Genomic DNA, 15,848 nt, shown 5'->3' on the forward strand with positions numbered 1-15,848 from the left:
ATATCTTTTCACCTTTGATACAACACATCATCATCAATGATAATGATTGTTAAGGGTCTGAAATCTCAATGTATTATTAGTTACTAGAGTAACAATTGAGGGTCTCTAATGTAGGAACGCACCAAACAATCCATGGAGTTCCCCTGCATTATTGCAAAATGATTACTCTCAAACATTTGGATTGGTGCTCTGGTAATTTGGAGAACACAGTTAAGAACTTCTTAGTAACTAATGTTTCACCGTAAATTGGTCTTCATCGTGACGCACTTCAAAATGTTTTGCTGTTGCACTTTACTATAACTGTGAGCTCCAAGTCCATGCATGGAGATTCCCTTAACAAAATTGTTGAGCGAGTTTGAAGTCATTTTATACTTAATCTAACTTTCTGGAAACACATTCAGAAATGTACGAAGTGGGATTAATGTAGTACACATGACTTATAAATTGACTAAACATACAAAAACAACGGTATGGTCTTTCAAGTATTTTATACACTTTTTTGTCAGAAGGCTTTGAAATGACAGAATCAGTAATTTCTGGAATATTGCAGGCAGAAGTGAAAGGTTTGGGTGAGAACTCCTTTCATAAAAGCAGCTTCATAAATCTCTTTTCTCCAAAAGCTATGGCACCATTCAGTCAGCTAAATAACATCATTTAAAATACACCCATCATCGTCTGAATGAATATGAGAGAACAACAAGTGTAACGTGGCTGCTATGTAATCGAATGTCCCAAAACAATAAATAGACAATCTTACACCCTTATCTTTTACATTAGAATGTTTACAGTGCATTTTGACACTCTCCCTTAGACAACGAACAATAACAATTCATCATTTTAGTTTGTTACTTACGATAAAAACACTATGTGACTCCAGCATTTTCTGATCAGCATAACTGGCACATTTCTTTTTTTTTTTACAATTTCTGATACAATTATTGGCCTTGAAGTGGTGAATTTAAATGCTTCCATGACTACGATCAGTAATGGAGACAGACAGCTCAGCAGCTGTCTGTCTGACAGCAGGTCAGTCAGAATGTCGGGCAGACGTCCGGCAGGCCGATCGGTGAGTCAGACAGCCAGCCTGTAGGTCTGTATCAGTCAGTGCAAGCGATCAGTGCATCAGTAGTGTGTCGACAACAGACTCAAGTTCTACTGTGTCGAATCAGATCAACTGGCCCGGGTCTAAAGCCACAGCAAGTGGTTTTGAACCTCTTTAAAAACAATCTCAAAAATATTAAATACAATAACTGATTTGCATATAAGAGGTTTTCTACATTCTTTATCTTGTAGCTCTCTAGGTCCAGGCCTCCGGGTTGAGAACAATTACACTCTGGCAGCTGTGGCCTTTTTTCTGACCACACAACAGCTGGACCTGCTGACGCTCGGCGCAGGAATCAAACGATTTCTTTTTCAAAATCAAGTTGCCATTAGCTGATTTATATTCTAGGAATTGTGGCAAGTCTCATAATAAAATAAAAAAAGTCTTCCATGGCAGCCCAGGTTTTTTAGGATTTTGAAAAAATGCTCCTGCAACAGCTACTCGCAGGTCAGTGTTGCAAAGTCCTGATAATTGCAGTAACATTGTTAAACGCTGTAGGTGGTCAGTCTGCCTGCAAACAGCGGTTTTCAGTTTCACAGTCCATCACATGAACGCCACCATGACACCACTGAGCATCTGAAGCACTTGGCTCCGTTTGGCCCATCAAAGTGATTTGACGATCAGTGTCTCATGTCAGCTGATACAGCCACTTGTTCCGTGGGCTTGGCAATTGAAAACTCACTAAGACAAAGTTCTTATAACCCCACTAACCTGTGGATATTGTTTCTTATCCGGTGTCCTAACAGTTTCCTTTAAAATTCAGGCTCTCACTTATAGAAATGGACATAGCGACAAAATCAGGTTGTGGTTCAGTCCCAAAAAATGACTTCTTAAGATGGATAGTTGATAAAGTCAACTGAGGATTGAAGGCGTCCTATCCATTTGGACAGTGTTTATCTCAGGCGTTACTTCTCCGGCTGCCTGTTGAGCTTCAGACGTCAGTGCGAGTCTCTGCAAAACTGGCGGCCGATGCAGAGCTGATGCTGTGGGAGGCCCCTGGTCATAATGGCTTGTCAATCACTGCCACTCCTATAGGAGGGAGAAAATGAAAACAGTTAGCGAGAGAAACTGCTACAGGAACAGGTAAACTGTGAAGACTCGGTCATATTTGTTTCCTGTGTTTAGCATGATCAGACTTACCTGCATAGCTGCGTCCATTGCTCATGTTTGTGGGAATAAGGCTCCACTTGTCTGTGGCAGGGTTGTAAAACTCTACAGAGGACAGGTTACAGGAGCCGTCGTCTCCTCCAATCACGTACAGCAGCCCGTTAATGGCACAAATACCTTGAGGAGAGAGTTGTTTTTTACGAATCACATTTAACATTTTATCTATTTTGAATCATTAGGTTTATGGCTGTCCTGATATTTATAATTCAGGATTGAGGTTTTTATCATGTACAGTAAATCGAGCCCATGGTAAGCAGGGTAATGTTTTGCCTAAATTTAGGTTTTCAGCCACCATTCTGCAAACATCCCATAGGTGCTCTACATGTTTTGAACCAACTTGAGATTTTTACACATTATTCAGCTGAAGGTTTTTATTTACAAAACAGGAAAATCAACTGTAGCTTCATGATTTTGTTCAGGGTTTGATGGGTTTTGTTCCGAGACGCCACATTTGTAACCTAAAAGTAAGCTTATAAACGATTCTGATTAAATCAATGAGCTGTTGTCGCCTAGAGAACGGCGGCGGACTAGATATTTACAGGTGATCATAAAAGTGTTGGAAAGGTCATGAAACCACAGGAGAAAAGAACTCAAGCGGTTTGTTTTTTTCCCCCAATCCTGCTCGTTTGCATTACATTACGTACACGTCATTTAGCTTACGCTTTTATCCAAAGCGACTTGCGATTTCTAGCACTGACAGTAACTACCGATGTGCAAAAACTGTCCGTCTGTGGTCGTTATCTGACCTGCGTTTCGTCGGCACATGTTCATGTCACAGACCAGTCTCCAGGTGTTGGTCTGTGGGTCGTACACCTCAACGCTTTTTCTCACCAGAGGACCGTCATGTCCTCCTGCTGCATACAGCTGACCTTTCAACACACCTACCCCTGGACAAAAAATAAAGAAACAATGGCAGAATTTAGATTTTTGATTACTATTTTTTACAAACAAGAGAGTGGAACTTTTCTTCATGTTTTTGAGGTGAGCACAGTGTAATAACTTGTAATAGTTGTGTTCTTTCTAGGATTATTAACTGGACAATTGCAGACCACTGGGTGGTGCTGTTGCTACATAGGACATAAATAACAATTTTGCAATAATAAATAAATGCAACAATAATATAAAAAAACTTCATCTAGGGGGAAAGCTGTATCGTGTTGCTGCTCCCTGTGTGGAGTCTGTATGAAGTTTAGAATCAGAAAGGGCTTTATTGGCAAGTACGTTTTTTTACAGGAATTTGTCATGGTGTTGTTGGTGCATGTCACACATTCTCTAAATATAAGAAGGATGAAAAGAATATAAACAATATAAGTATAAACATATACACACAGTATGTATTAATACAGATAAAAATAGAATGTAAAATAAAATAATAAAATAAGTTAAACGGTAATGAAAAGGAACGGTACAGCAGAGTAAGTATATAAAAGAATATAGCGTATGTGAGTGTGTACCTGCTCCACTGCGCCGTGTGCCCATGTCAGCTACGTAGCACCACTGATCAGCGACAGGGTCGTATTCTTCCACTGTACTGAGACACTGACGGGATGCTCCATCATAACCTCCTACTGCATACAACTTACCTGCAGACGCAGAGATACACACACAATCAGAATTTTAGCTTTTCTTTGAAATGACGTATGATGTAACCCAGGTCTCTCTCACACACCACGCAACACATACCACACCACACACACACACACACACACACACACACCCACCCACACCTTACCATCAACCACCCCTACACCCACACTGCTGCGTCTGGTGTTCATGGAGGCAACATACATCCACTCGTTGGTTTTATAATTGTAGGCTTCAACTGTTGACAAACCTGAAGGAGAGAAAAGAACAAAAAGGCAAACCGATTAGGGAACGACATGAATAGGTCAGAATAAAACTGTGTGGGCGTTGATCAGTCTGTACGTGTAAATATTTTTTTCATCCAGCTAGTAGACGTGTTAAGAGAAAGGAAGTGTTTACTGTTAAGACTTTAGGAGGCAGTGGTGCTACTGCAAGCAATTATAATCTGCTCAACCAGATAATGATGCTAAGTCAGATGGGAAAATGAGTTTGTAAAAACTGGACACGGTAACTAAATCAGCACTTTGCCCTCTGACAAGCAAGTCTTACCTTTTCATCATCACCTGTTATTTTTTTCCACACATTTCTTAACTGAATTTGTATATATACACACATACAACGTTCCTTCTGCAATTAGACACCACCATACAATCTCATAAACATAACTATATTTTCCCCAGCTTGTTTGAAGCTGTGTGAGGACTGAGGTGTTTCAGTGTGTGTTAGAGGACTTCATAATCAATCATTTGTAATAGTAATGTGGGGAGTGAAAAATGAAAGTGAAATTTAATAGAGTTGCTCTATGTACTATTAATAGATTGAGATACTGATAGACACCAGTATCTCATAATAAAACTACTGTATTTTCAGCCTAAATAATTAACCCGATGCAATCAAGGTTCACAGGTTTCACAGTTTCAGTCTCGCACAAAATAACAGAAATATACAACTTATTATTTTTAACCATCAGAATGATTGGACAAGTGATTTCTCAATTCTCAAGAAATGACTGGTGTTAAAAAACTTTCAAGCATTTTCTCAGACTTCTTCAAACTTTTCAAGACTCAAACCTTTATAAATGCATTTTCCAGACCTGCACAGGAGGAACCATGTTTATTTACAGTGGACAAGAAATAAAAGTATAAACCTGCTACTAATAACTACTTTAGTTGCAACTGTACAGCCCTTTAGTGTGCGTGTGTGTGTGTGTGTCTGTGTGTGTGTACCTATACTGCCATTAAAGCCCCCAACGGCGTACAGTAAATCGCCCAGCACAGCAGCTCCCAGTGTACTGCGTCGCTCCTGCATGCTCGCCACAGCACTCCACTGGTCTCTCACTCCGTCGTACACGTCCACCGTTCGCTCCCGCAGGGAACTGTTGAAGCCTCCGACTGCATACACCCGGCCTGCCATAGAAACCACACCTGGACACACAGACACAATGAAAATGGGAACATGGTATAAGGTGAAAATTTGGCCTGCATGAACTTGGTTAAGGATGTAATTATTTTTTTACTGAAGCTGCTCACTGTTGACACTTAAAAAGGACCGTACTAGTGGTAGTGTATGTTTAAGCCCACTAGCATATTGTTTATATAGCTTATGTATGTATGTATAGCTCAAGTTTTCAAAATAGTTATCTACCTTTCAGACACTCAACAGTTTCAACTTATTTCAGTATAAGAATCAACGTGCAGAGACTTGAATCTTGTGTGACACAGTTGAACCATCACACTTCATCTTCTTTTACATCAAAGTTGTGTTACTGTTGTTTGGAAAGCAGGCACATCGCATCGCTGATGCATTCAAGGACAATCGGGCATTAAAATTTTATTGATACATAAATGAAATCTTATCAGAATGGTGCCTTAACATTAGTATTAGAAAATAGCTTGGATTTTTTGAAGTGGGCTTGCACGAGGTACTTCTCCATAGTCAGTGTATTACCTACAGTAGATGGTGATCGGCACGCTGGCAGTTTGAATAAGCACGCAGGAGCACCAGCACGGAAGCTAAGCAATGTACTGCTGTGGAACAGGGCAGCCTTCCACAGCAGTACATTAATCAGTACATTAAATCACCTAAAAAAAAAAAGGCCCACCTAAAAAAAAATCTATATCAGTTTAAGTGTACGCTATATTTAGAATATTGACCTTGCAGTCAGACGGCCCTTTCCTACGGGGAGCTGAAGCTGTTGTCTATGCTCTCTTCAAAGCCATCCGACTCCTTTGGCAAAAACAGTAATTTGACCTCGCACAACACCAGTTGCTGGTCTGCTGCCTCAGTCGGTTGGTTGGTTTGTGTTATTGTGTGACTTTGGCGTTTTAAAGGGTTAGTTCAGATTCACAACCCCACTTAAAAAAAAAATCGGAACTACCATTTTAAGTTGTTGAATTCTATTGATATAATGTTTTATATTTACTTACAATCACTGCTTGAAAACTGCCTTATATTTTCATTTGATTATGTGATAATAAATAGTACCTTTGTGAAACTCATTGTAAGAGAGGCTTTGTGCGCTGACAATTAATCAAAATGTTTGAAGTTGGATTTGTGCTGTTGTTGTATTATACTGTCAAGTGTTCCTGTTATTGTGTCCACCCCCTGTACCCAACTACTGTACATATAAAAAACACAGGGACTGCCTATGTCTGAGAAACTGTTGACACATTTAGAATGTATGTCCAACCAGGGGTTACGACAGGTGGAAAACAGTACAATTGTCAGACTAAACTACAGAGTCAGAGTCACATACAGTCTTAGAAAACACTAACTGACCTGCCCGGCAGCGTCTTGAAGGCAGGTCGGCTACTTGGTACCATCGATCTTCCTGGAAGTCGTAACACTCAACACTGCGGATCGCCTTAGGAGCCTGACCGCCCACCACAATCATCACCTGTACAAGCACAAAGTCAGTGTCAGCCATTTGACTTACAGTAAAGTGTCTTTATAAAAGAAAATACACATGTGATGCAGCTGCTTTCTACAAGGTAGATCCACATGGATCTTGTACTAGGGATTCTGTCTTGCTGAGAGGCATGTGACTGTACCTTTGGGATGCTGATAGGAGTCCGTGGTCGGGTCCTGTCTGTCTTGATGAGGTGCCGCTGGTCAGCTGGCAGCAGGTGATACTTCATTGCTTCTATGAGAAAATCTTTACAGGTGTTGTTGTTCTTTATCAAAGCCTCTTCCTCGACAATCTGAAACAGGGACCACATTTCAGGCAAATTTCATTCACAACATTCAGGGGCCAACCTTTTTCCACGACTAGTAACATATTTAATGTATGCATGTAATGGATGACATGCATTATTGCAGAAGGTAATGGTGAAGAATGTAGAGAAAGAGCAGAGAATTGTTTTTACCTGTACCAGGTAATCCCTGGACAGTAGTGGAAGTCTGACATGCTCCATAAGTTTGGGCATGTACTCCAGACGAGCTGGCTTATCATGCTTGATCCAGGATATCATCGCCTCAAACACCTACGAGAGAGATGGAGAGCGGAGTCAGACAGCAGCGAGGAACAGAACATGACAGGATAAGGCAGCAATAGAGAGACAGAAATGCAGACAGGGAGGGAATTGTTAAAACTGATTAAGATTTCTTGTACAAGTCAAGCCTACTTTGAACTTTTGCACATCCCCCTGAAAAAATTGTGTGTGTGTTTGTGTAAATGTTGGTTTATTGGGGATGCAAAGCCTAAACTGGTGTGAAAGGTTTGGAGAGAGAGGGTTTTCAGACACTGTTCAATGATCTCCCGTGCTCGACAATTTTGATGATTTAACCAATTGTGTGAATTGCATTATTCTAGCTGTAGATACCAAGTTCTTTCATAGTGAATTACCATAATCGATTGCTTGCACTTGCTCCCAGCAGGACGTCAACATAACAGAGGTGGCAGACCTTTGATCCTCATGTTTTTTTATCAAAAATCTACTGCTTCAAATTCACTGATTTACACACATTCACACTTGATCGTCTCCTGTTAGCCTGTGGAGCTGCTCCATGAAAGGCAAACGAGGGAATGAGTGCCGCTCCTTTTATGCACAAAGGGACAACAACGATGGTAGTTGAGGGAAAGAGGCCCGTTACTTGACTACTCCCGACACTTTCTTCTTCTTCAAGAACATGTAGGATGGAGACTGTATTATTTTTGTGTGTGTGTGTTGCACAAAACACAGATACCACTTATTTTTTGACTATACCACAGCCTTATGCTGAGTAAACATACCATGCATACTGTAAATAGGTGCATCCGAGTGGAAAAAAAACATTAATTTAAGCCTCCGAGTTGTAATTTTGGGTCGTAGATACAGGACATTGTGTCAACTACATTATGTGTCTACAAAGCAGTGGCAAAATGGCTGCAATGCCACTATCACTGGCAGTTACATCTTATTAAAATGCAATATCATCATTAATACAATCACTTCAGCTAATTAAATAAGGAAGTTAAAAGAACCACCACATGTATGTAATGCATTAAACATGTGGTGTTAAATGTTAATTTATCTGCTGTGACTACAAGATTAGCAGTGAGGGTAACTATATTTGAATAATGTGTGAAAGCTCCCAAGATGAAATAACAGGAAGTTTCCCAAGTTCTTAACATCTTCAGAGAAATTAGTCAATGGATACAAAAACTTTCAACAAAAGTTGATCTTTTCCACTTCTACTAACATTAATGCAAAAAGATGGAATAAATTGTAGCAGATCATTCAATTGTAACTGATTGTGGAAGCCAGTGTAACACTGAACAGTATGACAGTGTGGCTCCCTCTTAGTCTCTTTCACTTTAGTCTTGCATAGCCAGACCTATCTCCACTGCGCTGTGTAAGTGCTGGAGTATAGTCTGGCTACACCGCTTAGCCTTCTTGGATAGGGGGAAAAAGAAATGCTGTAAGTTAATTTGTATATATATATATATATATATTTTTTTAAACCAATCACAATCGTCTTAGGCAGCGCTAAGCTTGGATGCAGCCACAGTGCCCTTGCAAAACAGATAGAGATAGCGGAACGAGAGGAGAATGTCATATCTTTCTCAGCTCCCACTACACCTAGAATTTCTCTAACTTGTCCCTTTCCTGGTGGACGTTATAAATGTAATTCTCACATATCTTTTCACCCACAAGGAAAAGGGACAAACTGCTTCTACTAAAAGGGCTGAAGTGTGCGTGTCTGACCTTTTCCTCTGTGGAAACAGTGAGTTTGTCGCTGGAAATGAGGCTGCACACCTGCTGCAGAGAAAGGCCCAGGAACTCCTCTCCCTGCACCACCTCAGTGAAATGCTGCTCTGAGAGACACAAACATGCAGGGTTACACTCACACACACACACACACACCAAAAATTAAATATTGGTCAAAGCTCAAATTTTAACATGTCTTTCAAGATGTCTAGTGTGATTTTCAACATCTAACACCCTCATTTAGAACATGACATGTAGCATCTTTCCAAAGCCTTCAGCAGTCTTTTGGGCTGGTGAAACGGTTACATAAAAGTACCACCACCTAACACACAACACAGTGGCAAAGATGTGTGGTGTTCACATAGAGAAACTTACCGGCGTAGGCGTGGGACTGGTCGAGAAGCTGTGTGCATGTGTGCACGTCAGCGAAGGCTCTGATACCCAAACAGTTGGTGGGGTGAAGCTGAGACTGCAGGAACTCACAACAAACCTGACGAACATCCATCAGCTGGAGGAGGCTGGCTGCTGGCAGCAGAACCTGCAATGAGGATACACAATATAAAGTCAATTTGAAACTTCAACTGGTTTTAATTGGTGGAAAAACTATGGGAACTATGTGACTTGGGCATCCACATTCTGGGTCATCTTACGGATTTAAGCATGCCAATAAATGTGTTTTAAATAACATGGAAGAGCCCAATTATTTACCATCCACAGCCTACAGCCAACATTTAGGAACATTTGGTAGCTGTAACTCAGTTAGGTAATGGATATCTATTCTTAGAGCAAACAACGTATTACTTCAACAATGATACTGGTCAGTCAGTTGCTTTATTCATTAATTAACCAGCTACTCAATCAACCTGCCAAGCCGATACCAGTCAGTCCAGCAAGCTGGCCATTAAGCTCTGTACATATCGCCTTGGTAATTTGTCTTTTGCAAGCAAATTTTTTTTCTTTTTTTTAATTAAAGCATTTATGGATTGTCTGCGCAAGGAAAGAAGTGAGTTTGCAAACAAAACAAAGCCCTAGATTTGGCTTTGATCTCTGCAACGTGTATTGGCTGAACAACCACTTTTCAAGCTGCTTTTTTCATTTACAAGACCTAAAAACACCATCATCTGCAACTGGTCAACAGTGTAATGAAGGGTTGGAGTCACAATGAGGACACTGATATGCGTTTGCTGCAGCACAACACACCAAATTCAATTTCATTTGCCAGCAAGAAAAAAAGGCAAGGCAAAAAAATAAAATAAATAATATTGACATATGATGCAAGATTAAATATTGTGTGAGATATGATCAGCCATAAAACAATGCAAGGCGGCTGTGTTGATGAAGGCGAGACAATGAAATACAATCAAGGGAGGCCAGTTTGAGTAACAGATCAAATGAGTTTAAGGGCCTAACAACCACGAAAACACTAGACAGCAGATTATAATACTCACAGACAGGATTAGGGAAGTTAACAGAGATATTTTCAGCTTTTGTTGCTGTGATTGTGAGGTAAACAACAGAAACAGCATTAATGTTACAAAATAACAGACCAGGAATGGGTGCATGGCATGCACATATATTAATAGGCCAATGCAGCGCCTCACCAGACGATGTCAGAACGCAACCTACAAGTCTGTTATGCTGTCAGTTAACAAGACAGGCAGGCAGTGTGCTGGTAAAAGCATGATGTTACCTGACAACACTTTGCTACATCCCAACAGAAATACTTAAGTGAGACAGTTTGTCTGCCTCTACACCTCTCTGTCTACACACACATTCCATCCTCTGAGTGTGTAGTGTTACTGTCTCCTCTGTTGTCTGTGCACAGCTGCCCTGGAGCCTTATGTCTTCTAAAAGGGAGCATCAGGACCACTGAAACTCTGCTTACCGCAGCTCTGACAGCCTAGCACACACACACACACACACACAGTGAGTATTGTACAGTAAAAAACACACAATCACACAAACTGAATATTAACCAATAGTCAAAACACACACGTCACACATTCAAGAGTGAGCCAATCAGGCAGGCACGCTGCTAACAGTGGGAGGATTTCCTGCCTCTCTCCATGCACACTTCCTGTGCTAATAATCAGAGGAAGTTTCCCGCCTGCAGCTTGATCCTGCTGCATTTATTCAACCCAGTCCCAGAGCCATGCAGCTACCAAGAGTGAATGCCACTGAGACAAACAAGGCCTTAATCCAGTGCTCTCACAGCAAAGCACAGTTTACAACCATTACCAGCTCTTACACCTCTTGTAATAAACACCTGCCCCCACAGGCAGGTTGGCCAGTCTGAAATTGAACGGAAAAACCAAAACAGTTAAAGCGATTAGGCATTAGGGGAACAATTTCCACTTTATTGCCTGAAATAATAATACATTTATGCAATTTACTGAAGCAGAAGTCTGTTTTGAAAGGTGCTCTACAAATAATGAAAAAGTTCTGGTGCTGCTGCTGATATATGACATCAACGTTTTAAAGCAAAACCAGAGTTGGAAACAAGTTAAAAGCCACCATAACGGGGAAAAAAAACAAAACAAAACAAAACAGGAAACACGGTTTTCACTGCTCTTCATAAACACTAACACACTCTCTCACCTGGACGTTCTCCTCTGTGACCTCTATCTCAGCTGTGTAGATGTAGTCGACCAGCTTTCTCAGGGTCTGTCCATCCACCTCTCTGATCTCCACCTGATGGGCCTTGCTCTCACTCATATCACCTACAAAATACACACACTTAAGCACATGCCAGTACAAACACATCAGATAAGATGCCAAGCAAACAACTGTGTGTGTGTGTGTGTGTGTGTGTGTGTGTGTGTGTGTGTGTGTGTGTGTGTGTGTGTGTGTGTGTGTACCTGTGAACATGGCATAGAAGTAGGGGCTACAGGACGCCAGGACCACCCTGTGAGCCGGCACTTCTACGCTCCCCGCCACCAGCTGGATGTCACACAGCATCTTTTTACTGAAGTGCATGTAGGAAACAGAGTGAGAGAGAAAAAGTGTTTCTGAGAACTGCTGAAAATATGCATACAGGAGCCAGGAAAAGAAAGCATCTTTAAAGCTAAGTATGGACAGCACGGCTAGGCAAGGCAAGACTGGCATAGTACAAATCGTAACCAGTCTCGTCTGACCACAAATGAAAAGAGCTTTAAAGCTTTCTTGTGTTTTTATCCTCGACAATGTTATTATATGTAGGACTGGGTGATTGCAGTCTTGTATTTCCCTTTTTTTATTGTGAAATAAATCAATCAATCAATCAATCTATCTATCTAATCAACTTATGAGCTTCATTACATTGCATGTGTTGTTTTTCAGCGTTTTAAGTGAAAACTGTAGCAATTGCCTTAAGACAGCAAGGATGCAAGGCTAGAATAAGCTTAACTGGAAAAATGTCTGCAGCTGCATTGCATCCTAGTCTGTTCAGAATCTTGTTAGCACACAAACTGGGATATATTCCTTCCTAGGTATCTACACTGTTTAAGCATTTACTTTTTGATTCTGAAGGTCAGACACGAAACCCATCTTTGAGATGTAAAGTTTTCTATTAAACTGAAGCCAAAAGGAAATCTAAAGCAAGCACAAATATATAACTAGAACAAATGAAAGGTAGAGATGGCCAGTAGTTGCAGAAGTAGTTCACTCCTGTGCTTACATTTTCAGACAAGCAGGGTTCAAAATTAACTTTTTTGTCCACCAGCCAAATGGCTAGTGAATGTTCACATTTTACCAGGCACTCAATAGATTACCACTGTTTTTTGGCTGGTGAGTGAAGCAATTCTACCAGCAACTTGCATATTTTACCAGCAATTGGTTGGTGGATGGAGCTAATTTTGATGAATCTTGTGTAAATACACATTTTATCTAAATCACAAAGCCTCTTCACTCACATACCAAATAAATGGCATGCCACACTAAAATGGCCATATGTAAACTATACTGGCTTCATTCTTTCCGTAGGGACCAACAACACTGTCAGCAACACACCTCCTCAGGTCGTTCATCAGCTGGAAAGCCTTCCTCATGTGCGTCTGGTTGAAGGTGTGCATCCCTCCATTCACCGTGTCCTCCTCTGAATCTGTGTTGCAGTTTGGACGTGGCGAGGCTGGTGTGGCCACCAGACTGGTAAGACATGAGAGGCAGTGTCTGGATCAGTAGAGATAGAAGCCAACCCAACAGTTAGACGGGCTACTTTCTGGTTCATCTCTAGGGTTATAAGTAGACAATGGGACAGGGACACAATACTGGACAACAGTGGTCAAATTAATCAAATTGAGTTCTTTAAACATACTTGTTTTGCCACTGTTGTCAATATTGTGCTACACCACAGAGGATAAGGCTGTTTAGTGAATGTGCAATGTGTCTCTGCCTTGGTTATTCTCCAGTTGAATGATATGAGGGTCTCTTAGCATTTCTCACTGCAAATGCTTGTATGATGCCATAGACCCATCCTCCTTTAATAATCCATGGTAATCTGCTTTGGTTGTCACTGAACTCAGATGCTGTTGCACAACAGTGAGTCCACAGTCAGGATTTTATACATCTTTTGAATTTGTTTCAATCTAGTGTAGAGTTCACGTAAAATACCGTTGTATTCAAGGTAGGCTAATTGTATGACACTATACCTTGACACACAACCTTCAATCTTATTCTTAAGTCAAAGGGACTTAAAGGACACCCTGAAACTCCATGAAAAGACACAAACCAAGTCACCAAGTCCAACTATGTGGTTACACTGATGTGTTTTTGGAGAACTATGATGTACATGTCACAGAGGCTACACAGAAAATGTTAATGACTAGGACACATTTATTGCTGGTTTTAGTCTTTTCATTGGATTTGTTGACAATAATAAAAATTGAGAATATTGCCAGCCTTTAGCCCTCTTCAGACAGGTCAGGTACACAAAAAACAAGGAAAAATCTAAACTATCCTGTTACCCCAAGTTAAATAAAGCAGAAGAGAATCTGCTGTTTTATCAAGCCATGTGGAATCCTAAGCCCAGAGAAAACCTTTGACAACATGTGAATTAAGTTTTTAATTTAACTTTAAACCAAACGGTGACCTGCACTCGCACCTGCTGGGAGAAAACAAAAAAAGAGTGACATCGCACCGAACTAATCTAACGGGACATTTGCTTGGTTTAATGTTTCACACTGTTAGTGAGAAACTTGATGCATGTACTGAAGTATGTACAGTACTGTGTGTTATCTTGACTCTCTCAATGACCGACCCGTCTTTTGTCCAGAGACCACAACTCAATTAACATTGTGAAGATATTATGATGCAGCAATAACAAGCCACACGATTGTTATGTCAATTCATAACAGCCCGTAAACTAATCGGTGTGCAATCATGACTCTGACGGTTAACAGAAAGCTTGTCTCTTTTTATCCAAATATTTTAAAAAAGAAAAAAAAAAGAAAAAGATGTTTGTTTTGAGTTTGTTGAGCGTCAAGTTGGCAGGCTGGCTAGCTCTTAGCATTGCTAATCATTTAACTTCATTGCTAACATAAGCTTATGATAGCTTCTGTTAACTGACATTAAATCGTTGCTGAATTCAAGCCAGTCTACACATTCCGTTCACTGTCTATAAGATGCGACTTGATGTCAGTTTAAATGTCTACATGTTAACTTGTTTGGTTAGCAATTTAACTGCATCAGCTGTGTAACGTTAGCCAACGATGCCAGCTAACTTACCGAAGCTAACTAGTCAACAAGGCTAGCTTGAGTTTGTGTGCTAGGAGAAAGCTCTTGAACTATTCTGTGTTGGGTTTGTGGCCGGTAGATCATGTGGGGTTAAAATGTTATCCGACAGATGTAGAAGCAGCGTGAATCACAGCTTTGCAGAATAATCCCTATCGCTGAGCCAACTCACCCTAACGACACACCGTCCATCCTCACGGAGTCAGATACAACAGCAGGCAGCGCTGTGCAGCTGCGCAAAGATTGTGTATTACGGAGATGAATCACTCCGTACTTTAAAAAATGGACACATACACATCTAATGCATACACATGCAGTTTAGTATGAAAGCCGATTTCCGCCATAAAGAGAAACTTTCTCAAAATAATGAGAACATTTCTCAAAAAGAATGAGTTAGTATCTCCAAATAATGATTTAGTAGCCTATGTTTGGAGAACTATTTTGAGATACAAACTCATTCTTTTAAGATACTTTATACTATGACTTACAGGCAGAGATGGCCCGATACCATTTTTGGCTTCCCGATTCCGATTCTGATACCTGAATTTGTGTATCGGGCCGATACCGAGTACTGATCCGATACCAGTGTGTTATATATTATTATGTTTTAATAACTGTATACTACTATCCCTGTATGGATATGATATGATTTCTATCTTTGTTGTCGGTCTGGCTCAGGTTAAAGTCTTTGTGAAACATGAACAAACACAAACAATGAATGCCACAGAACTTTCTTTTATTTTCCAGTTTATAACGGAAAAAGAACATAAATGAACTACTTTAACGTAGATTTTCTTTAGGGCTTTATTATGTGATATCGGATCGGTGCATAAACTCCAGTACTTTCAGCTACCGCTACCAGCGTTTTAGACGGTATCGATATCGGAACATCTCTACTTACAGGCTTTTTTTTCATCACATTGGCAGAAATGGGCTTCCATAGTTTGTATTTTGGTATGTCAGATTCTGTTCAAAAGAAAGAATTTCATTTATATATTTAATTTTTGATCATTATCTTTATTGGAAGTTATACAGGCTACAACAATATACACTGGAGGTTGTGTGAGTAAGAGGTTGCTGTCCAAGTTGGTAAGCATCCT

General features: G+C 40.4%; 1 protein-coding gene across 3 annotated transcripts; it reads right to left on the minus strand.

Annotated features, from left to right (window-relative positions):
* Positions 1–471: 471 nt before the first annotated feature.
* On the minus strand, positions 472–15,016 carry klhl3 (kelch-like family member 3). 3 transcript variants are annotated; one of them, XM_028589902.1, is made up of 15 exons: positions 14,921–15,016; positions 13,030–13,164; positions 11,901–12,007; positions 11,641–11,762; positions 9,418–9,580; positions 9,040–9,149; positions 7,219–7,335; positions 6,904–7,053; positions 6,632–6,749; positions 5,080–5,277; positions 4,002–4,103; positions 3,724–3,852; positions 3,016–3,156; positions 2,243–2,386; positions 472–2,131 (listed from the first exon to the last, which is right to left on the minus strand). In XM_028589902.1, the coding sequence occupies exons 1-15, from the start codon at positions 14,938–14,940 to the stop codon at positions 2,103–2,105; spliced, it is 1,785 nt and encodes a 594-aa protein (XP_028445703.1). In that variant the 5' UTR covers positions 14,941–15,016; the 3' UTR covers positions 472–2,102. The 3 variants fall into 3 exon arrangements, with proteins under 3 accessions (XP_028445703.1, XP_028445702.1, XP_028445704.1); XM_028589901.1 differs by having other exon boundaries at positions 13,030–13,188; positions 14,921–15,015; XM_028589903.1 differs by lacking the exons at positions 13,030–13,164; positions 14,921–15,016 and having other exon boundaries at positions 11,641–11,778; positions 11,901–12,001.
* Between the last annotated feature and the right edge of the window lie 832 nt (positions 15,017–15,848).

This window comes from Perca flavescens, chromosome 10 (assembly GCF_004354835.1).
Source record: "Perca flavescens isolate YP-PL-M2 chromosome 10, PFLA_1.0, whole genome shotgun sequence".
Taxonomy (NCBI): Eukaryota; Metazoa; Chordata; class Actinopteri; order Perciformes; family Percidae; genus Perca; species Perca flavescens.